At 41.5% G+C, this 24,349-nt stretch overlaps 3 protein-coding genes across 3 annotated transcripts; 1 reads left to right on the forward strand and 2 right to left on the reverse strand.

The window, feature by feature from the left end:
• Window positions 1–874: 874 nt before the first annotated feature.
• Window positions 875–3,187, reverse strand: LOC131257707 (chlorophyll a-b binding protein 8, chloroplastic-like). Its single transcript, XM_058258519.1, has 3 exons — window positions 2,956–3,187; window positions 2,376–2,434; window positions 875–1,607 (listed from the first exon to the last, which is right to left on the reverse strand). The coding sequence occupies exons 1-3, from the start codon at window positions 3,097–3,099 to the stop codon at window positions 992–994; spliced, it is 819 nt and encodes a 272-aa protein (XP_058114502.1). The 5' UTR covers window positions 3,100–3,187; the 3' UTR covers window positions 875–991.
• A 9,308-nt stretch (window positions 3,188–12,495) lies between these two features.
• On the forward strand, window positions 12,496–14,524 carry LOC131257708 (PRA1 family protein G2). Its single transcript, XM_058258520.1, has one exon. The coding sequence runs from the start codon at window positions 12,690–12,692 to the stop codon at window positions 13,278–13,280; it is 591 nt and encodes a 196-aa protein (XP_058114503.1). The 5' UTR covers window positions 12,496–12,689; the 3' UTR covers window positions 13,281–14,524.
• A 4,988-nt stretch (window positions 14,525–19,512) lies between these two features.
• On the reverse strand, window positions 19,513–23,370 carry LOC131257709 (uncharacterized). Its single transcript, XM_058258521.1, has one exon. It carries the CDS (start codon window positions 22,707–22,709, stop codon window positions 19,728–19,730), a length of 2,982 nt encoding a protein of 993 aa, XP_058114504.1. The 5' UTR covers window positions 22,710–23,370; the 3' UTR covers window positions 19,513–19,727.
• Window positions 23,371–24,349: the final 979 nt, after the last annotated feature.

Genomic DNA, 24,349 nt, shown 5'->3' on the forward strand with positions numbered 1-24,349 from the left:
AAAAGTTTGGATCCATCCATTCATCTACATACATACAAACACACATGCATATTTCATCCATCCATGCGGATGTGTGCGCATGCACACATGCACAAACATTTGTCCATCAAACCAACCAATCAACCATCCGTGCATATATGCATTCATCTATTCATTATCTACCTTTCCATATATACACACACACATACAAATATATATTTCATCATACAACCATGCGTGCATAATTTTTTTTTTTTGAAATGATATATATATATAAACAAATTTTCAATGATATCGACATGTTTTGACGATACATTGACAATATTATCAAAATATCGCTAATACACTTGCAATATAAGCAATACTTAGAATTTATACATAAAAAATATTAACAATACATTAGCGATATTGATACAATATTAACGGTATAAGCAACACCTGAAATTGACATATCAAAAATATTAGCGATACATTGGTAATATCGATAGATTTGCAATACTTAGTTATATATTATTAATATCTGAATTTTTTTATATTATCTATATTATAGGTATTTCCAAGCTAGAAATACAAATAATATCAAAATACTCCAATCAATGCATACAACATATACATAAATGTGAGCCCCATGTTCACGGCTCACTGAAGTTGGTGTTTCCTTGCCTCACCAAATCTGCTCTATATGGGGTAGTGGATTCATTGAGGTCCTGACGTGGTGAGATTTGATTGGTTGTGGCCTCATTTATTAGTGGCCCAATCAAATCGTGCTTGAGAAAAGATGGTAGGATAACACAAGTTGTGGTACCTGTAGCTGATCAGTTTTAGAGAGAGAGAGAGAGAGAGAGAGAGAGAGAGCAGTAGCATTTACAAAGATGAGAGAGAGAGAGCAGTAGCATTTACAAAGATGAAGTGCTCATCATATTGTAGGGAGTACACCAAATTACAAGTGTCCACAAAATGGTACAACACACATAAGAAGTCCCTTCAACACTTCATACAACAAACCCTAATCTTAATGGAACTTAAGGCTAGTCAACACATTGTTATTGACTGGGTCAGCCAAGTGGTCCAAAAGGTTTTGGAAGGGTCCAACCCCAGTCACCAGCCCTTGCACAAAATAGCCCAAGATGGCCAACATGGCCAACCTCCCATTCTTCACTTCCTTCAGCTTCAATTCCTTAAATGACTTCTCATCTTTCCCTAACCCAAGTGGGTTGAACAAGGGCCCACCTGGGTATGGTGGGTCCCCTGACCCACCCAAGTACTTCTCAAACCCTAAGAAGTACTGCTTACCCAGGCACCCTGGCTTAACCCAGTCCTGGAACCTCCTGTGCTCTGCAAAGCCCATGAGCGCCAGTTCAAATACAAAGAGCGTATACGGGTCAGCCCAGTAGTTGTAGGTCCCAGCAGGCGGGATCACACCAGTTTTGAACCATGGGAGGGCGGTCTCTTGTGGGATCCAGCCCAGCTTGCCGAAGATCTCCGGTGCAATGGCACCCACAGCCCCCAACATGGCATAGCGACCGTTGATGACCTCGCCATAAGCTAGCCACTTGGGCTCGATGAACCCTCCAGTTCCTTCGGGGTCCGACAGGCCCAACGGATCAAAACCATAGTCGCCGGGGAGACTGAAGTGAATTGAATTGCATTGCATGCATGTTAGTAATGAATGAGAATGAAACATGAAGTACAGATCCACACATGGAATGCATGCTTACATGGCAGGCAACCTACGAGTATGTGCGAAGATGGGTGGGTTGACTGGCCAGGCCCATAAGGATTTTCAAACTTGGGCTCAGGCTAGAGGCCCACATTGTCCTGGCCCATCCTAGAGGTTGGAATGGCTTACTATGCTAGCAGGCCAGGATGGATCTGAGTCTATGATTTGGGCTCAGGCAACCTTGGCCCAGTGCAGCAAGGCCCAGTTACAGCCCTAATGGGCATGGTAGGATGTGAAAGAGAAATGTTCACATACAACTCTGTATTTGAACTTTCACATACAATGCTCTCTTTCCTGTTGATGTGTCTCTTGTATAGAACATCCGGTCCCACTAAAACCACCTGGGGCAAAAATCAGAAGACTCATTAGGTAGGCCACACCTGTACATTGATTTTGACGGTGTTGATAATCTGATGGGCAGATCAACCTGGTTCTTTTTCCAGGACATCACTTTCCAGCAGTCCACCTTTTGAACGGGTCGGATGTTCTACAAAAGCCACATGTTGGCTGGAAAGAGAGCGTTGTATGCCAAAGTTCACATGCACCGTTGTACGTGAACATTTAATCTTTTATCAAATTACCCTTGCATGGAAAGAACCATGCAGAAAAACTCTTATGATGCAACATCATGGGTTGTAACTAACATGCGCAGTGTAGTCCAGTGTATTGGAATTACCTGCCATCCAAGTAAGAAAGGCTCTGTTTGGATGCAAACCACAGCTGCCTGTCTCCTTGCTGAAAAATGACACAAATAAATATATATTTGGTGAGTCTTAAACGACGAAACAAAAAAAAGGTGTGTGTAGGTGGGTGGGTGTAAGTGGATTACCAAATCACAAAAATCACACCCATCGGACAAATCTAATAATCCAATCAATGGTGTAAAAAATGAACGGTCCAGATCATTTGTATAAGAATATATCCAATCAGGCATCTATGTGATGGGCCATCATGGAAATGATTGAATATTTCTCTTCCTATATTCTCCATACCATGCCTAATGGCCATTTCAAAATGTGAATTTTCAAAAACCCATTTGAAGTGTATGTTGAGAATCCCGCCCATCACTATTGGATGGTTGGTTGGATATGTGTCTACACCCTAGATTGGTGCACATTCTACTCACCTTTTCATGTCTTTTCCTTTTCAATTTTAGTCAGAAAACTGACTAATGCAACCAAATGACGATTTGGGGTACATCCAAGCACTCCCAATATTTTAAAATTTTAGTGGTATTAAGAGAGTACGTTACTAACCTTGACTGGGGGTGTGGAAGCTGCCCTGACCACAAATGAAGCTTTTCTTGAGGACCCAAAAGTTCTGGACGGTGTGGATTGAAGGGGCCTCCCAAGTAGTCGTCTTCCAGCATCCATTGATGACAGAAGAGCTTGGGCTGCCATTGATTTTTTCTGTGCCTTTCTTTTCTTAGTATAGGATTGTTAGGAAATGCTCTCTCTCTCAGCCTGAGATATGGAAGTTGGGTTTTGAATTTGTTGTGAAAACAGTTGAAATATTGGAGGGCGAGATGTTTGTGGGCCATGGAAATCTTTGTGGATGTAAGGTGGCCTTCTAGGAGATGAGGAAAGATCCAGATGGCCAACGATAGAGAGACATGTGTTGGGAATCTTTGGATAAGGGATCTTATGGTATGAGGTTGAAGCTCCTTATGCCACGTGGAGAGCTGTGAGCCATTTGTTTGGGATTCTTTGAGGGCCTTGCACTGTATGTGATTGATTTTTCCTTTGAAGATTTGTGGGCGATGTTTTCCAACCAATTAGTTTTTTGAGTGGCTAAGCTTCTGTTTGCCTCTGATTCATTGCACTAAAGCAGCATTTTTCTCTGCTTAATTGCAATTATAGTACAGCAAAAGAGTGGATTGCGTACTGTGTACCTCCATGGGGCCCAGAGTCATGTATATGTCTTATCTACGCCGTCCATCCGTTTTTTCAGGTCATTTTAGAACAGGAACCGAAATTTTAAGAATATTGAAAGTTCAAGTGGACCACATAACAGGAAACAGCGGAATTCAATGGTTACTGTTGAAAACTTCTTGGGGGCCACGGAAGTTTTGGGTCAAGATGGTATTTGTGTTTTACCTTCATCCATGCCTGTGTGACCTTATTAACAGGTTGGATGACAAATAAATATCACTGTGGGCACTAGGAAGGTTTCAACGGTGGACCTCATTATCCTGACTGTTTCTTGTTGTGTGGTCCACTTGATCGTTGGATATGCTTCAATTTTTTTTCTCATGCACTAAAATGAGGTGGTAAAAAGGATGGAGGGCGTGGATAAGACACATACATCATATGTGGGCCCCACAGAGTTTACTCTGTAAGCAATAGGCTCTCATCCACATGGTAGTCATTGGATGCTTCAAAATGGAGTGTATTTAATCCTAATTGAGCAGATTTTCCTATCCAAATGGACCATAGAACTCTGCATAATCAAAGGATAATGGGAAGGGTTTTAAAACTGATTAAATGGCATTTAGGTCATTTAACTAGGTGTGGCCATGTGGACAGCACTAAAGAAACTTATTTTTGGAAATTGCTTCCCTGGCCTCTCCTCCACGTTATTGATGGAGCGTATCTCTAAAATCCCATTGATCAGGAAATCCTAACCATCCAATTATAGATATGTATCAAATGAATGTCTAGAAGTAAAATGGTAAATGGTCCAAATTCCAAATAAAAAATCAGATGGTAAATATCATGTTTTTATCGTGACTTTTCCTATGTGATCCATCAACAACTAGGTTAACAATTTGGATATTGTTTGGATTTTGTTACAATTATGCTATGTTTACATTTGAAGAGTTGCCATTGTTTTAAAACAAGGTAAAGTATCACAAGAGTATTGGGAAGAGGAAAAAAACTACTTTTAATAACCACTTTCAAGCATTTAATAATCTAAGTAAAAATTTAGTAACCAAATGCAAAGTGCGCTTAATAAAGTATTAAAAACTACCTCAACAGCCCATGCCATACGCTCACATAGATTTGAACCCAGGTTTCCCATTCCTAATCCCCCTTCCAAATCCATATAAATATTTTTGAGAAATTTTTTATCTATAATTTATTTATTTAGTTTTTAAAGTAAAGTATTTTATTTTTAAAATTTATTTTTATTTTTTTATTTTTTATAAACACCTACATATCCCATATTAAAATATTACAACCTTCATTCTTTTAACTAATTTCTGTTAAATGTGAACTTCTTGTCAATTGTTGCATGGGGAGGGTTTGAGTCTACATTGGTTTGGCTGGCTCTTGACCTAGCTTATTTATCTATGTTGTGTCTAGGTTGTTTTGGTATAAATTTTAATATTTTATTTCACGTGAACTTTTTATTTGTGCCAAATAAAATGTTTTGCTAGGTAGGTTTGTTGTGGTTTCTCAATTGAAGGGATTTTAAAAGGCGATCTCGATGCTCATGAAGTTCGTCCAGCTAGCTTGCTTGTACGTAGTTTGTCAATCTCATTTCTATACACAATCTGGGAAAATGAGTACACCATGTGTCTAAGATACGATAGTTAATCAAGGGTAGTCTAAATTTGCAAAATTGGCTAAATATCTTATGGTATATACAAGAATATAATACTAGTTTGACATGTGAGACCATGCATGCCCAAGTACCTAATATGCCACCATCAATCTCAAGGCACTTAATATTACTAATGCATCAGTGTACACAAGTAACATAAATACTACATGCCTTAGTGGTAGACTCATAAGAGTTTCAACACGAAGTCATGACTTTGAGTGCCCATTGTGGTGTAATCCCACTGTGGTGTGAGTGTGAATTTTTATTTTTATTTTTTAAAGAAAAAAAAAAAACACTACACATCACTATTGACGCACAATCTTTAGCCCTAAACCCTCAGTACTCAACCAAGGGCAAGCCATGCGTCATCACTCCATACGCCAAGCGCAGAAAAGGTGCCTTAACAACCCATGTGACCTTGAGCCACGACACACCATCTCGAGTAAGGTGTATCAAGATTGCAAGTATGTCTCGATTTTTGCACATGTCGTCTTATCCGGCAGATTAATGACAAAACCAACTTGACGGACAAAACAACAATTTAACCTGACCGGGTCTGGCCTACTTCTCAAGCCCACTTCACAGACTTGAAAGTAGGGGAGCTTACTGTTATGGGGAAAAAGGACCGACCTATGAGAAAAGATTAGGTCGGAACCTTACACGCTCAACCAAGCAAATAATAAGCCCTTTCGTTCTCCTCTCTCCAGCATCAAAAACTGTCGATAGAGAGAGCCTTCAAATTCAATGCAGCCAGCTCCGATGAAGAGATAGAAAGGGAAGGAGAAGGAAAAGAAGCTCAATTGCTATGAGAATTCACTTCCTACTCAGAGTCCATGGCTGAGGAACATGCCCGCAAGAGCACCACATTCATCGATTTCAAGATCTCCAGAGTGCATCAGGAACGCTCTGTTCCTTTACTCGACAATAATGGTGATGACGATGAAGAAGACGACAGTTACTGCGGTGCATCTCAACCAAAAAAGTGACTCTGAAGCCGAGAAGGAGATGGGGTCGAGCTTGACGTCCCACTAATAGGCCAGAAGGACCATGGACCTCAATGGAGCCCAACCACTCGACTAAGGAGACAGGTTAGTATGTCTCAGGTCGGCATGTCCCAGGTTGGCATACTTTAAGTCGGCGCAGCTCGTTTCCTATCAAGGCCCGACCGCATCCACCCGAGATCCTAACCGAAAATTCAGGAAGCCTATCACGATAGAGATCTGCTCGAGGTTTTTAGAGGATATCCGCGACCCGCTCGGGATCCTGAGATCTTCACCAAGGATCTCGGGAGATTCCCCACGCATTCGGAATCCGAATCCCTCTACAATACGCACTTACTAAATATGAGATCTTTCCTACGCCACTGCCTCTCCTAAACTATAAATAAAGATGCCTCTAATGGTGAAAGGTACACACAATCTTTAGTCATAAACCCTGAATGCTCAACCAAACCTAGATTCCTTTCCTGACTTAGGCATCAGAGGGTCCCCTGCTCTAGCTAGGGTCTTCCTTGTCCCTTCCTTGTGCAGGTACGTGGGTCCAAAGAGGGCTAACCAGATTTCTGCATCAACAGTCACCATTCATCTTAAACTTTTTACATGTTACACCACTGTATTTTAAATGTTTGAAGAATAAAGTATAGTGCAATTAATTTAAGACAACATGACTTGCATAACTTATTTAAAATAGTTGGTGTGGTTGACAACATTCCGAGCATCAAACTACCCCTAAGAATTAGAGTATAGGATCAAGGCTAGGTTGTGCATATTGGTCCATATTTAAGGCACATGAAATCATGGTCGGAAAAGGAGAGGGCCAAAATGGCTTTTAGATATCCCAAACACAAGGAATTTGATAATAAATTCAGGTGGTACTATTTTAGACCAAGACCAATCCATTGGGTTCAATTTCAAATACAGATCCATTTATTATCATGTTAGATCCCATAACCTATGAGATGGACAGCTTGGACCACTAGTGGTGGAAACAGGCTACAATCAAGCAGGCTGCATGCATAGGCTTGGATTTCAATTCGGCACATGTTTAGGGCTAAGCTTGGCATGTTCAAACCATAGCTCTAGAGTTGAAGTCGAAGCTAGGATTGAAACTTGGGCGAGTCGGGCTGGGGTGGGAGGCAATCGCGTTGCTTAACTACAACGCTTAATTTAGTAGTCTGGTTTAAATTACAAGGATTTTCTGAATAACTGCCTAACCTTTTTTTTTTTTGGTAGCTTGTTAGCACACCCACTGTGACTTCACACTTCACTGCTAGCCACCCCCACACTAGGGAATCTATACACATGTTTAGGGCTAAGCTTGGCATGTTCAAACCATAGCTCTAGAGTTGAAGTCGAAGCCAGGATTGAAACTTGGGCGAGTCGGGCTGGGGTGGAAGGCAATCGCATTGCTAACTACAACGCTTAATTAATTTAGTAGTCTGGTTTAAATTACAAGGATTTTCTGTATAACTGCCTAACTTATTCTCGAATAAGTGATTAAAACGCTTTAAGGTTTACCTTTAGACATCCAGCCGTTTGCCATCACATACCATGAAGATTATATACAGTTTTAAAATGATAAAATTAGCCTCGTTTTCTCTCATTTGATATATCAAACCATGTGTTTTTCCACCGAGATTGACAGCCTCTACTAGATGTTGCTCTAAGGGCCTTAGCATGGTGTATGTGTTTAATCCATGCTGACGTCCATACATTTTTCTAGCTCATTTTAGGGCATGAGCCAAAAAAGGAGAAAGATAAAAATTTCAGGTGGACCAAACCATAGGAAACTATGGTCATTGAATGCCCGCCATTAAAAAAATCTTAGGGGCCCCAAAAGTTTGGATCAAGCTGATATTTGTGTTTTCCCTTCATCTAGATCTTTGTTACCTAATCAATTAGTTGAAGGGTAAATAAACATTACAGTAGGCCCTTGGAGGTTTTTAACAGTGGATGTTCAATCACCACTGTTTTCTTGTGGTGTGGTCCACTAGAGACTTTGATCTCCCTCTTTTTTGGGCTCATGTATTAAAATGATCTTGGAAAATAGATGGACGACATAGATTGAAATATACACCGAGGGGCCCATTGAGCACCGTCCAATAGACGTGGTCACTAGCAACATGAGAAGTAAGAGTTGTACACTAGTTGAGTTAGCACGATGACCTCACTTGACTCACCTCAGCTTGAAACTGGATTCAGACCAAGATAAGGTAGTTTTTTGAGCTTGAAAAAATTCCGACCCAAGTTTGAGCTTGCCTAAGCTGACTCGGCTTGAACCCTAACTTGAACTAACTCAGATCGAATCGGATCGATGATTCGGACGCTCTGCTCTTGATGCTAATCATCCAGTGTTTGATAAAAATGCCTGAATGAAATATTATTATTTTTTACTGCCTCATATTAGAATATTCTCAAAAGGGGTATTTGAGAAAAGATAAAAGAAATAAATCCTCACAAAAAATAATAATTTTACTTTACGTTATAAGACTGCCCAGTACCTTGACATTAATGTTGCTCACCAAGCATATGATGAAATGCCTATAAAATCTACTTCGTCCATCCATTTTATGAGATCATTTTAGGATATCTGGATTAAAAAAAAAAAGGGAAATCCAAAACTCAAGTGGGACACAAGAGAGGGAAAATTAGAGAGAAAAATGCCTACTGTTGAAACCTTTATGAGATCCACCTTGATGTTTATTTTCCATCCAACCGGTTTCTAAGGTCATTCCCACTGGGATGAAGTGAAAACACAAAACTTACCCGGATACAAAACTTTTGTAGCCATAAGAATGTTTCAACGGTAGTCCATGAATCCTCACTGTTTCCTCTCATCTGGCCAACTTAAATTTTAGATCCTCCTCATTTTTGGTCTGTCGTCCTAAAATGAGATAGTAAAACAGATGGATAGGGATGGATTTCTGAAAAACATCATCGTGGGCATACTTAGCATCCCTAATAACTTTTTGCAGAAATCCTGTCCCGTGCTTTTAAGGCCTCGAGATGGTCTTGGCTCGTTATGGGCCAAAACAGTCCATCTAGATTCCGGCCCTAAATGTTAATGCTGGACCTGAGCCTAAGCCCAAACCAGTAGGGATAATGGGCCGGACCGGATTCGTGTTGAGTGTTGGCCAAGACTGCCCTTGAACGCTAATGGGCGGGCTGCATTCGGGTTGAGTGAATGGGTTGTTGTACATAGTCCATACCCAGCTTGACTAAAAGGCAGGCTTGAATTTTAAGCCCGACTTGGCCCTCAAACCTGATACCCAGCCCAAATCCAGCCGAAGGTGGGCCACACTCAAAAGTCCAACAAGTCAATCTGGCCCATTGACAGTAGGGTTGAAAGTCGGGCGAGTTCAATGCGATACTAGGTTGGGCTCGAGCAGAATGTATCGGGTTTGGTCTCAGGCTTGGACTATACAAACACCAACCCGATAAAACTTAGGTTGGGCTCAGGTTGAGGTCTCGGGTTGTCCTTACCAACCCAACCGAGCCCACTTGGGTTGGGCTTGGGTTGAAAATTCCCAACCAAAGGTTGGGTTGGGTTAGGTTTAGGGTTAGGGTTAGGGTTGAGGTATAGGATCCTTGGGTTAGGCTAGCGCTGAGCACCAACGTAACCCAACCTGCCCAACTTTCAGCCCTAATTTACAGCCCTACCCGTCCAGAAAGCCCACCAATTCGCTCTCAAAATGCAAATTTCGACTGGTCGGACAGTTTTGATTAACCAATCAATGGGAATCCTCATAGTCGATCATCCACAGGCCACATCGGAATCCCTGACCCAAGGACTATGGTAGAGACATCTACATACAATACACGTGTGGCTCCGTGATGTGCAAATCAGATCCGTCCATATGCAGGGCCTAGGCATGGTTGGTTTATGTCTCGAGAATCATACCTATTTGACAATCATATTCATCTAATACATGGCCATTAAAGTTACAGTGGAAAACAAGAAAAACAATTAACAGCCAAATATGAAACAATATAAATGGTTGAAAAGTTAATGGTTAGGATTGCCTGATGGATTTTACTTGTGAAAATAAAGCATCCCTTCTGCTACCATCTTACTTATATGAAAAACAAAGCAAAATAATGCATCCTTTCTGCGGCCAAATATGGGTCGACCCAATGAAGCCAATTGCTTTAAGCATCGTAGATGATTTGATTGAGTCATGTGTCACTGTTAGAGATAAACAGTTAATTAATACAACTTTTCAAAATATTTAACGCAGCTCCATCTCTGGCATCGGCATGTGGCCAACCAACTCTTGCCACATCTGCTCACTGGGAAACGGCTGGCCCCACCTCTTCGGAGATCCCGATAGGTGGAGGCTTCGACAGGCCACCATGATGTATGGATTTTATCCACACAGTCCATCCATTTTTATATTTCATTTTATATTACCATCCCAACAATAAGTTAAATCCAAGGCTCAAGTGGGTACCACACCACAAGAAGCAGCCGTGCTAAGGACGCCTACCATTGAAACCTTATTAGGGCCCACCAAGTTGTTTATTTACCATCCAACCTGTGCATAGAGTCATATCCACCTGGATGAAGTGAATAAACAAATATCATCTTGGTCCAAAACTTCGATAGTCCCATGAATATTTCTACGGTAGGAAGTTAATTAATCCCCACAGTGTCGTCCACTTGAGAATTGGATCTCAGCTATTTTTGGGGTTATACATTAAAATAATATGAAAAAATGGATGGACCGTATGGATGAAATCCATACATTATGGTGGCCCCGCCTGGCCCAAGGATTTGACTAGGCCACAGTGCCATTGCCAGAGACAGCAGGAATGGAAAAGAATGTCTTGAACCTATCAACTGTGAAAAGTATCTGGGCTCTTTCTCTAACAATAGCACATGATCAAATCAAATCCCTGTACAATCACCAGAAATTTGCTTTATCTGGAAGAAAGCCCAAATACTCCTTCAATCATAACCGGTTGTATTAATCCATCTATGAGATTTGCTGTCATGGACAATATACAAAGGAGGTTTAACTGATGAATGGTAACCATCGGCACAGCACCCGGGCTCATCTTAGTATAAGAGCCCAAAAATAGGTAGATTTTAAACTTAAGTGGGCCACATAATATAAAAGAGTGGGGTTGAAAACACCTACCAATGAAGCCTTTTTAGGGCATACCGGAATTTTTACATGTCATTCAATCCATTCGTAACCGTAGAGCCTAGATTGATGTATGTGCTTCATCCATGCTGTCCGTCTTTTTTTATAAAAAAAAAAAAATTTTGATCGTTGCAGGGTAAGAGCTCAACACTAAGGTAGATTCATAAACCCCAGTCATTAAAAACTTCTTGAGGCTAACAAAGTTTTGGATGAAGATAGAATCTGTGTTTTCCCTTCAGCTAGGTCTGCCCTACTTACGAACATGTTGGATGGCAAATACATAAGTTAAATTGAGGAAGGTTTTCAAGTTGTGTTTCATTCTCCCAATTGTTTTCTATGGCAGGATCTGTTTCATTTTTGGGCTCATGATCTACATAAGGGATGAACTACATGTATAAAATAAACACATCTCGTGGGGCCCAGAGGGTCATCAGGGATATCCAAGGGATGTGGATTACTTATTGATGCTTTCAGTAGCCAGTGGACTCTATAATTGTATATGTTTTATTCACTATTCATCTATGTTTTCAGGTCATTTTAGGACATGAGCCCAAAAATGAGGTGGATCCAAATCTCACATGGACCACACCACATAAACTAATGGTGATTGAACACCTACCATTAAAAGCTTTTCGGGGGCCACAAAAGCCCTGATATTTGTGCTTTTAATTCATGCAATCTGTGTGACTTAATTAACAGATTGGATGGCAAATAAACATTAAATCCTACCTTTGGAGGTTTTTAATGGTGGGCATTCAATCACTACTATTTTCTTGTAATCTTGGTGTACTCGTGCCCTAAAATTATTATTATCCAACATTGATCACCACCCCAATAAAGTTCATGCACCATGGGGCCCATAGAACACCGTGCAGCTACAGTAGCCAATCCGCATCTCAGCTCTCGAGCCTGATTCGAAACTTCGGTGGCCCCAGTAAGCTTTGGTGGGTTTTTCAATTTCCACAGTTTCTGTGCAACAGGCCCACTTGAGTTCTGAATCTGGCTCCTTTTTTATCTCATGCTGTAACATGAACTGCTCCAAGCGACGGACGGACTGGATATCACACAAGCATCACGATGGCCCATCAACCATTTCCTTACACGTGCTAACGGAAACGGGGTTGTCGGAAATTAGCTTCTTCCTCTAAGTTCCCAAAGACTACAATTTCACCTAGTCCTGCGGGCCACTGGACTAACCCACCAATTAAAAACTTCAAAATCCAACCGTCCATCACCTTCCCCCATGAAAACAAGCCCCCCCAAAAAGCAGAAAAAAGAGAGAAAACAGACCCCCAGAAAATGCAACCTCACACCACCACCACCACTTACACCACCATTCCCATCTCCCCCGGTGACGTCATCTCCCGCTCCATCCACAACCTTTCCTCGGCCTTCTCCATCGTCCGCCCCAGGACCGAGTTCCTCCCTTCCTCCAGCGGATTCGACCGTCCCGACTCCTTCCCCTCCGCCAAATCCCGCCTCCTCAAGAATGCCGCCTACTTTCGCTTAAACTACGCACTCATCATTTTATCCTGCGCACTTCTCTCTCTCATCCAAGCACCCCTCTCTCTCATCCTCGTCTCTGCCACCATCTTTCTGTGGCTGGTCCTGTACTTGTTCAGAGAGGACCCTTTGATCTTGTGGGGCCGGCATGTGAACGATCGAACGGTTCTGATCGGTCTGGTTCTGGTGTCATTGGTTATGATCTTCGGTTTGGGGGTTCTGTGGGATTTGATGATGGGTGTTGGGATTGGAGGGGCGATCTCGGCCGTTCATGGGGTTTTCAGGAATGAGGAGGGGTTGGCTTTGGACGAAGAGGAAGCGGCTTCGGAGGGTTTGATCAGGGCGTGGCCTGGTTTGGATCGGAGGGGGGAGAGCATGGGGAATTGAGGGAGAACGGGAGGTGGGTTTTTGTTCTGTAATTCTGGTGGATTTGATGTGTTTTGGGGGTTTTGAGTGGGATTGTAGATTGGTGTGATTTGGGTTTGTTGATGGGTTTGGATTTGTAGCTTGGGGAGAATGGGAAATGGGTTTTGAATGGTGAGGATTGAAATTGATAGATTTGGGGTTTGAGGTTTTGTTTTGTGGGTTGAGGATGAGGTGATTTGGGTTCTTTTCTTGGGTGAATTGGGGTTTGATGGTGGGTCTGGAGATAATATAGGGAAAATGGGAAATGGGTTTTGGATGGTGAGGATTGAATTTGATGGTTTTGAGGTTTGATTCTTTTTAATTTGATTGATTTTGGGAGTTTTAAGTGTGAGTTGATGTTGGTGTGAAATGAGTTTTTTCTTGGGTTGAATTTAGGTTTGGAATTTGAATTGAGGCGTGTTGATGAAGGAAATAAGTAGAGAATGTGAGATGGATTTGAGTGGTGTGTTATGGTGGATTTGAGGGGAACTAAGATTAGTGGTGTGGTTGAGGTTTGGGATTTGAATTGGGATTTATTGATGGGTTTGAAAGGAAATTATGAGAAAATAGGATATGGGTTTTGGATTTTCAGCTTTGGATTTAATGGATGTGGGGTTCGATATGAATTTGGAGTGTTTGCGGGATTGGCTTGCTGGGGAACTAATTTTTTTCTTTTTCATTTTTTTTCTTCTTTGGGTGAAATTGGGTTAGTAAGTTTGACTTGGGTTTTACTGAGGAGTTTGGAGGGAAATTATAGGAGAATGGACCACGGCTTGTTTGGATTTGGTTGGTTTGGAGTTTTTTTGTGGTGTGTTTGGATTTAGTTGATTTGGAGTTTTTGATAGTGTGTTTGGATTTGATTGAATTGGGATTTTGCATTCCGAAGCTGCTGATTTGATTTGATTTGATTTTTTTTTTTCATAGTGTTTTGATTTTGAAATGCAGTTACGTGATGTTGTAAGGGAGGTGTCCATGTTGTTTTCTTCTTCATTTGTGAATGGCTATTGAATTCAATTGAAGTTTTTCTTTTGCATCACAGAGTGGAGATGTTGTTGGCGTTTGTGACTCATTCACTAGATTATATTGTTTTAAAATAGGAATGAAACTCTAGTGATTGTGAATTGAGTTTTGTTAAGTAATGTTTGGATGGAAGTAAATGGAGGTAAATGCCATGTAAGGAATGTTTATATGGGATTAAATGAATGGAAATGGAATGAAATAAAATGGGAGTAAAGGAACCTCTAAATGAAATCCTCTTTTCGAGAGGATTTGGGAGTAAAAGGGGGATAAAATGCACAGGGTAAACAAAGGTGCAGCTATGTACATGTTGACCACACACATGGCACACTAATGATACTATCAAACAATTCAATTATTGACTACATCATTAAAATCACACCATTAGGATGATTAACATGTTTTGAGGATGGCCATCTACATCGATGGTTAAAAAATGTTGGCAAGTTGTTTGTCTGTGATCCTTACATCTGTGGCTCACTCAAGGCTCAAATTTCTTCTTCTTCTTTTTCTTAAAAAAAATTATGTAAAAGTAAGTATTTCAATGAGTTTATTACAATCATTCGGTTAAATATCATATATATATATATATATATATATATATATATATATATATATATATATATATATATATATATATATATCATATATATATAAGTATTTCAATGAGTTTATTGCAATCATTCGGTTAAATATCATATATCTATACGTTTTTTGGAATATTAAAGCTGATTTGAAAAATTACAAATGTTTTCATAAATACATTGAAAAATTCTAATGTATTCTAATTCTTCCCATTCACTCCTATCCAAATATAATATCTAGATTTCAAATGCATTTCATATACTCCCATCCAAACACAGCCAGATATACGCTCACTGAAGTTGGTCATTTACCCTCGATTCATTTACCTCCCATTTCATTTTCCATTTACAAGCTCTCAGGGAGCTTTTAATGACTTCAACTTTGGTGAATTATTGTTTTGTTTTTTCTATATTTTTGGTGATGTCAAAGGTGTACTAATAGATATCCCTGTCAAGTAGCCTTCCATTAGGCTAAAGCAGGTTGCATTTATTGCCTGAGGGTGTGGGTTGGAAACGGATTGGCTACATCGGTTCGGTTCTCGGTTTGACGGCATGTAGAACTGAACCGAACCGTGAACCAATACGTAGAACTAAATCGTGGATCCAATCCATAGAACCGAACCGATGTATTTTTGCACACCTTATAATTATTTTCTCTAGAATAAATATTTTCGTAAATGTATTTTTGCACTCCTTATACAATATCTAAACCATTCATCAAATGGACCACAACATGGATGGACATGGGCTTGCAATTGGGCTGGATTATAAAAAGCCCAGAACCGTGGAACCGATCTGGTTTTAACGGTTCGGTTCCGGTTCGGTTCTAGGGTGCCAATGGTCCGGTTCCGGTTCCGAATTTCCTAGAACCGTTAGGAACGGTTTGGTGATGTCAAAGGTGTACTAATAGATATCCCTGTCAAGTAGCCTTCCATTAGGCTAAAGCAGGTTGCATTTATTGCCTGAGGGTGTGGGTTGGAAACGGATTGGCTACTCCCCCGCCACCAGCCCGGTGGCTGGTGGTCGGTGCTCTCTGGGCCCCTCCATGGTGCATGTGTTTCATCCATTTTTACGGATCATTTTAGTGCTTCATCCCAAAAACTAGAGGGATATAAATCTCAGGTGGACCACACCATAGGAAAATAATAATGATTCGATATCCACCATTAAAATCCTCCTAAGGCCCATTGTACTGTGTATTTGACATCCAATTTTTTTATTAGGTCATACAGGCCAGATGAAGGTTAAAAACAAAGATCAGCTTGATCCAAAACTTTTATGGCCCCCAAAAGGTTTTAATGGTCGATGCTCATTCAACACTGTTTCCTGTAATGTGGTCCACTTGAGATTTTGATATACCTAATTTTTTATCCATCCCATAAAATGATCTGAAAAAATAGATGGATGACATGGATGAAACACATACATCATGGTAGGGCCCACAGATCACCAACCACCAGCCATTGGTTGGTGGCAGGGGGAGTAGCCAATCCGTTCCCGGGTGGATTCAGTCAGGTCAAACCGTGGAGCGACCTTATGTATGTGACTGAACATATCCAGATCTAACGTAGACAAGGAAACAATGGTGATCGACTGTTAAAACCTTCATGTAGGCTACAAAAGTTTTGTATTAAGCTGATATTTGTATTTTCCCTTCAACCAGGTCTGTTTGACTATGTCAATAGGTTGGGTGGCAAATAAACATTACAGTGGGCCTTATAAAGGTTTTAATTTTTTAATGGCATATGCTCAATCACCACAGTTTCATGTGATGTGGCTCACCTGGGATTTTGATCTACTTCACTTTTAAGCCCACCTCCTAAATGAGCTGGAAAACAAATGAACAGTGTGGATATACAACACACGTTAAGGTGGTTCCCAAGGTCCAGTCAAGACCGAACCTGACTGAATCCGTGCCCATTGACTGAGGTTGGGTAATGGGCCATATGCCCATGGGTTAGGCCTCAGACCCAAATGGAAATTCTTGTTTCCAAGCACGCACCTACATTAGGCAATCCTTCTGTTTCAAGCTGTAATTGGAGTTATTGGAATTAGGATTACAGCTTCTTGGTTAGTGATTTCTTTGTCTAGAAAAAATGGCAAGGACGAAAAGTCTTTCTTTATTTTTCTTGACCTTGACCATAGTGGTTGGCTGACCTGAGAGACTTGCCTGTTTGATTTTTCACATTAACCCTAAATACATTGTAAATAGGCGTGTTTGATAATCCGGCTGTATTTCTGCTTAATGACTTAAATTTGTGGGCCGCACCATGATGTATGTGACATATCCATGCTGTCAATCCGTCTTAGCAGAACGTGTCGGAGAGTTAAGTTGAAAAAAGAGTCAGATCCAACACTCAATTGCCCCCACACCAAAGGAAATAGTGTACTTAAAATATCCACCATTGAAAGCTATTTCTTTCATCAGGCCCACATCGAAGTTTGTTTGTCATCTAAACCCTTCATAAGGTCACACAGGCATGGATAAGCGGAAAACACAAATATCAATTTCTTCGGAGCCTGAAAAAGTATTTAACGGTAGGTGAATGATTTATCACAGTTTCCAGTAGTGTGGTCCACTTGAGCTTTAGATCTGCCTCATTTTTAAGCTCATGCCCTAAATGAAGCTGACATAAATGATGAACGGTGTGGATAAGCCACATACATCACAATGAGCCCTTCATTCATTTGGCAGCCTTCCTCAAATTTAGCACTCAGAAGTTAAGTTGTTAACTGCATCTTAAACGATTCCTAATTACTTAGATAAATAATCAACTTCTCCTTAATCTCCATTCCCAGACTCCTTTACAAATCCAACCACCTTTTCTTTCTCCTTTAGAAACACCACACCTTGAGATCTTGAAGGTTTGTTAAGTTCAATTCCAACCATGCAATCTGCTCCCAATTGCTCGAGTGCCAGGTCCAGATCCCTTCACAACATTGCTGTGTTCTTCTCTCATGGGCGACCCACTGAAGAATTCTGCCCCAAGAACGGATCCGACTGGCCGGAATCTCTATCCTCAGCCAAAGACCGCATCAAGAGAAACATGCAATATTTCCGTGCGAACTATTTCGCCATTTTTTTGATGTGGTTGTTCCTCTCCCTACTCTATTGTACTGCACCCATCGCTCGTTTTATCTTGCCCGGGTCCTTGTTTCTTTGGTTGGTCTTGTATTATTTCCGCGAAGATCCATCAGTTTTCTGGGACCGCCCCACGGGTGATCGGTGGAAGCTGGGTGGTTTGTTTCTGATATTTGTTTTCTCAAGTTGGTCAGCAGGAATTTTATGGAATCTTATGATCGGATTCGGAATTGGCGTTGTGATAGTAGCCCTTCATGGGTTTTTTAGGAATGCTGATGGGTTGTTTTTGGATGAGAGTGAAGCAGTTTCGACAGGTTTGATTGGGTCTGGACCAAGTTTGAATCAGAGAGATAATGTTCCTGGCATGGTTTGATATCCCAGATGAGAAATTGGGTAGAGTTTGAAGTGGGATTTGGTTTGTTGATGATGAAAATTGGTGAATTTGTTATTTGATCAAATCAGGAATGTTGATATTTTGGGATTTTCCTTGAATTATTTCTCATATATGAAATGAGCCTTGCTTAGCTGAGAAGCACCTCGTCTGCGACATGTTAGTGCATGAGGTGGGCCACACCATGAAGATGACCTTGCAAGCAATCAGGTAGGGAAACTCATCATGTTTGGATGGTCTTAAAAAAGGATTGCAGGGACCAATATGGAAGTTCCCTGCTTTCCATCAGATGGGCCACCCTGCTTAGGTCTTTTGGCTAAAAATCAGTCTGCTTTCATTTCACTATCAGCTAGGCTTGCTATTACAGTTACCCACCTAAATAGTGAAACAATCTGATTTTTAGGCCAGATATCTAAACTGTGTGGCCCACCTGATTAAAAGCTCAGATCTCACACACGTGTGCTTGTGTGAGGATGAGCAGTACTCTACACGCCTGGCTGGCTTAGCAAACTTACATAACTGATAGTCTGATACGAATACTGGAAGATCATCTAATACGAAAAAGAACAAGGAAATAGCTTCCTGAAAGAATTTATGACATTGCAGAGATAAGGTGTGTTGATTATGCCCCGTTTTCTTTCTCCAGCCGTCCATTTTCTACTCGTGGCCCACCTGACAATTGTGCTGTTAAGGCATGGCCTGGATCCTGCATGCATGATCCCATATGGGTGCTTATATGACAGAAAGAGCCCCCTTCATAAGTATGTGCTAGCTCCATTATCAGGGCTCAGTGTTATGAATGCTAGTTGCATCAGTCAGGTGATGTTATCTTCATACTAAGCCCCACATGATGAATGTCTCAGATCATGCACATGTGATCCATGTTGGTGTTCTGCCATATGGAATCCTCTTCATCTCATGTCTGTTGTAGATAATGCCATTCAACCTGGTGGAGTTATCTTTCTGAAAGAACAAATAGGGCTTCCAGTAAAAGATTACAAAGCAAAACTCAGCAACCCATGAGTTAAAACAGACAGTTTGAAAGAGTTCTGTATCTCAAGGATTCAAATACCATTAATTACATCCTCTAACCAGGAGAGAGGGGAAAAAAAAAAAAAAACAGTTTTGAAAATTTCAAGATTACAGTGTAAAATTCAGCAATCTGAGTATCCAAGAGCTCGGACCAATTACATATATTACTAACATGAACACTAAGAACATGAAGGAAAAAAAAAAAAAAAAAGGCTTGCTAATTGAACTAATAGCATTTCAATGTAAGATTACAGTGTAGAAATCAGAAAAGAAAAAACCCAAATCACAGAAAATGAGAATTTGCAGCAATTTGAATTCAAATTTCAAATCTTACTCCTCAACCTGACCAGTTTTGCTAGTGTTTCTTGAGCTGCCAATGTCTGAGCATGGTCATGTCCAAGCATCACAGTCCTAATACTAATACAAGTTCTACAAAGCTCTTCCCCACTATCAAAATGCCCACCCCTCAAAAGCAATTTAGCTCTTGTTTCCAGCAATGTAGCTTTCAGCAATGTAACATCTTGCCATACATACTCATCCACCCTACTGCTAGTAGTAGACTGCAGTTTCTTCTTCCAGCATAGGGACCCATGGCACCAGTCCTGTATCTGTGACACGAACGACTTCTCAACCTCCTCAAGCACGTTTGTGCACACTTTCAGCAGCTCCAGTGCTGAGTTGCACCGCGAGAACGTCGTGAACGATCGGATTGCCAAGGGGAGGGCGGTCTTCTTGATGAAAATGACCATATCGATTGCTTTCAGTTGGACGAGCGGGGGTTCTGATTTGAACCCGAAAACCAAGAACGCAGAAGCCCACAGATGGTCTGAATTCGAGGCCGGGTGTCCAATCTTCCCCACGCCTTGCACTGTCGCTTTGGCAGCCGGTAGACCGCCTCTTATTCTTCCGAAGATTTGTGCAATTTCGTGGAATTGGATTGAGTATCCAGGCTGTCTGCTGGTTCTTCTTGCTAGGCCTAGTTTCTCTAGCAGAAGAGCTGATTCGGACTCAACTTTCCGAACTTGGGGTGATAAGTAGCAGTTTGAACAGCAACAGAAGATCTTGCTCAAGCATTTCTGCCACCGGCGAAACCCATTCCCCGTGGCAGGTATTTTCTTAGCAGCAGCTGCTAAAAGAGTTGTGGAAATGGGTGCTGGTGCGAACCATGCCCCTGCAAGAGCCATTCGTAAGGCAAGCTTTCTCCTTTGGTCAGTTTGTTCCAAAACAACAAAACAGAACTCCAAGGCTTTCATCAGAAACGGATTGTTCTTGCAGAACTGATCATCGCTGCTGCTCAAAGAACACAAATCATCATCGAAGGAGATTCTGTTAATGGCTTCAAATAGAGCAGATGGAGCAATTGCTAGCTCAGACAGCAATGACCCAATCACCCACAATCCGAAACTCAACCGTCCCAATCTCTCATCGAATTTTTTTAGAACATCCAGTTCCTCATTTGTGTAATCCTTCTTCCGCCTCCCTTTGATCAGAACCATAGCATCAGCCAATGAGAGCGTTGGGAGCTGTGTCGGTTCAAAGTTCATCACCTTCGAGAGCCGGGTCGTCACAATCACATGGGTCGCACCAGTATTCCTTGGAATCAAGTCATGCAAATCCTTCCCTTCCCACCATTCCTTCTCTGTCTCAAGATTATCGATTACCAGCAAATACGGAACGTCCCGAAACAACTCCCTCTTCACCCTCTGAAAAGCCTCGAATTCCTGCTCGTCGAAGCTCCTAATACGTCCCCTTTCCTTCTCTGTCTCTGCACTCACATCCAATCCCAAATTCATTGACAAATTCAGTAAATTCTGCCTGAAATACCTTGCTTCGCCACCCACCCACAAAACCATCTTGTATCTCTGAGAGTATCTATAAGCAAACTCCAATGCCAGCTCCGTCTTTCCAACACCCGAAATACCATTTATACAAACAACGCCTGGATTGCCATAGCTCTTGCCGCTCCCATTCTTTGATTTCTTATGCTTCGACCGCTGCCTCTGTAGTCCTTTCCTGTTCTTCAATTCAATCACCGGCTCAATCCAAGCCTCTAACGTCGGCTCCTTGCATTTCCTCATTTCCAAGCTGATATATCTCCCCCCAGTTCTCATCTCACTTTCTTCATATCCATCTGAAAGCCCGTTCGATCCTGCATTCGACAATTTAGAGCAGTCGTTTTCAAGACTATCATTACTTCCAAAGAAGGTGGCCTCAATCTCCATGAGCTCCTTCTCTCTACCCACAAAACATCGGTTCCTCGGAAATGGAAGCTCTTCCAAACCTTCCACCTCCTTTTTAGCAACACTCTTCCTCCCAAGTTTCGATTTCAAAATCCCAACTGCTCTTGATACACAGCTTCTCCAATTACCATCGCTTGCTTCAAGCTTGAATTCATGAGATTTCATAAGCCCGTCAATTGCTTCCCGCCATTCCTTCTCGTCCGAATTGCGATCCAGAAGGCCCACAATTTCACTGGAATCCAAGTCGAACAGCAAAGGAATTAGATTCTTCTTCTGAGCAAAGAACCGAATTTCTTCGATACTGAGATTGTTGAGAAAGCTGGATGCGGTGACAACAACGACGCCAAAAGTTGCTGAGCAGATAATTCGATCGGCAATCTCATGGCTCTGCGTATCTGAGTATTTGGCTCTGTCCGCAACAAAAGAAGCTATTCCCTGAAGTTCAAGCTCTGATTTCAGCCATTTACAGAAGCGTAAGAGGTTGAAATTTGGACCATGGAAGCCAATGTAAACATCACAGCTCCTGAGCTTCGCATTGGAGGAAGGAGAAACCGGGCCGCCTTTTGCAAATGAAATTCGAGGGACCGGGAAGGAGAATGAGATGCGTGGCGCCGCCGTGTCAGTTACTGAGGTGCGGGCGGCAAATATCGGATTTTGCTCTGTTGGGCCATCAGAAAAATCGTATCTTTCTGGTGGGGGAGTGTAGGAGGTGCTCGGAATGTCGTCGGAGTGGGACCCAGAGTAAGATAGCGGAGATGGGTGTGTCGCTGGGGTCGAGTTCCCAGGTGGAGGAACCATGGCGCGTGGAGAGATATAAGGTGATTGCAGAGCCGAAACGAATGCCGACGATGGCGGAGAGATGAGGGAAGGGGAGTTGTATTGGGATGATTCCGGCGACAGTTTTATGCATGGAGAATTCAGAGATGGAGAAATTGGGAGAGATATATCACCTGGGTTGCTGCCGGAGCTTGTGATTTTGATAGTCAGCTGTGGTTTTAAGGCCCCTGAATCCGTCTCTGCAAGAGCCAGTTGATCATCTTCAGATGGCAATGCTGCTGAGTCCATGATGAACAGAGAAGACTAATGGCAGCCTTGGGTTTTCTTCTTCAAAGTTTCAAATCAAATTCAGTAGAATTTGAGTTCCAAGAGGAGGAAAGCCAAATGCTGATGATTCCTAGCCCTTCTCTCCCCCATTTCAAGGCTCTTGAAAACCAGAGAAATCAGTAAATATGCACCTCTTCTTCCCTGTTCTTCTGCTGCATTTGTGTGTCCTGACTATTATAGAATGGTGAATGACATCAAAGGCCCACCTCCAAAATAAATGCATAAAGAAAAGACTGCTGCAGTGCTGGAGAGTTCAGATCAAGGCCCAGCTGTTTGAAAACAATCATTGCACATTTCTCATTAGGGAGGAGAAAAAATTGGAAAGATCTGAGCTTTTCTCTGAGGCAATGGAGGACAAAAAATCAAGGACCCAAATGCAGAAATCTGGTGCAGGAAATGGAGGAGAAGATATCAATGGCCCACCTGCAGAAAACCCACATGGTGCAACACCAGTACAAAAAAACCCCACTTCTTCCTTAACTCCATTCCATTTCAATCTATCAAAGCCACCCTCTTTCTTTCACCAATTCAGCACCCCTCCTTCTCTCCCTCTCTCACCCCAATACAACAAACCCAATACAGCAATTCTCTCTCTCTCTCTCTCTCTCTCTCTCTCTCTCTCTCTCTCAATACAACAAACCCAATACAGCAACTCTCTCTCTCTCTCTCTCTCTCTCTCTCTCACCCCAATACAACAAACCCAATACAGCAATTTCTCTCTTACTCACCCCAATACATCTCTCTCTCTCTCTCTCTCTCTCTAGAGAGAGGCTATACACCATAAACAAAGGTGTAAATCTCAAGAGACAGGGAATCTAATGCATGAGGGGTTTGATCTGTAAGGACTGAATATAATATCTTTCAAAACAGCGTTTCAAAAGGTGGTGCAGATGTACATGGTGCAACTCCACCCTCTTTTATTTTATAAACTGATATCTGCACCCTTCTTTTTTATTCATACACCCTCTCCTTTTCTACATTTGTTATTTGGATAGTACACCTTGATGATATTGTAATACCAAAATCTTATGAAAAAGGTGTGAGGTGCACAGAATATATAGGGGTGCATACACCATTTCACATCTTATTTTGTTCGGTACTTTCTTTTTGTTTTACATGTCATGGGTCTGTCACAGAGAAGCCAATGGCTGGTCAGAAAGAACACAGAGAAAAGAGGAGTTGTTTGATGCATTGATAGAGTATTTCCATCCATACACATGCACACTTTGTTTTCACAATTATCATAAATATATCACAATCAAAACCGTCCAAATGATCTAAATAATTTTATATGGGTCATATTGTTAAAAACATGTTAATTGATTCACCAAAAAAAGTGGAATTTGATCTATTTGTAATATTAGTTCTCCATTTTGGCCATATATCTGACTGTTAGAACAATACCATAGTGTTAAATATATAATCGTGAATTTATTTGGAATGGGTCCCTCTATTTGAAGAGTTTGGATTGGAGAAAGGATGTGTTATGTGAACATTGGTGGTGTGATTGTGTATGGATGATCATACTCCGCCATAGTATCAGAGCTATCCGGGAGGGGAAATGGGCCTTGGGAGGGGAACCACCGTCAGATCTTGTTGGG

The sequence above is a fragment of the Magnolia sinica genome, chromosome 10, assembly GCF_029962835.1.
Source record: "Magnolia sinica isolate HGM2019 chromosome 10, MsV1, whole genome shotgun sequence".
Classification (NCBI taxonomy): domain Eukaryota; kingdom Viridiplantae; phylum Streptophyta; class Magnoliopsida; order Magnoliales; family Magnoliaceae; genus Magnolia; species Magnolia sinica.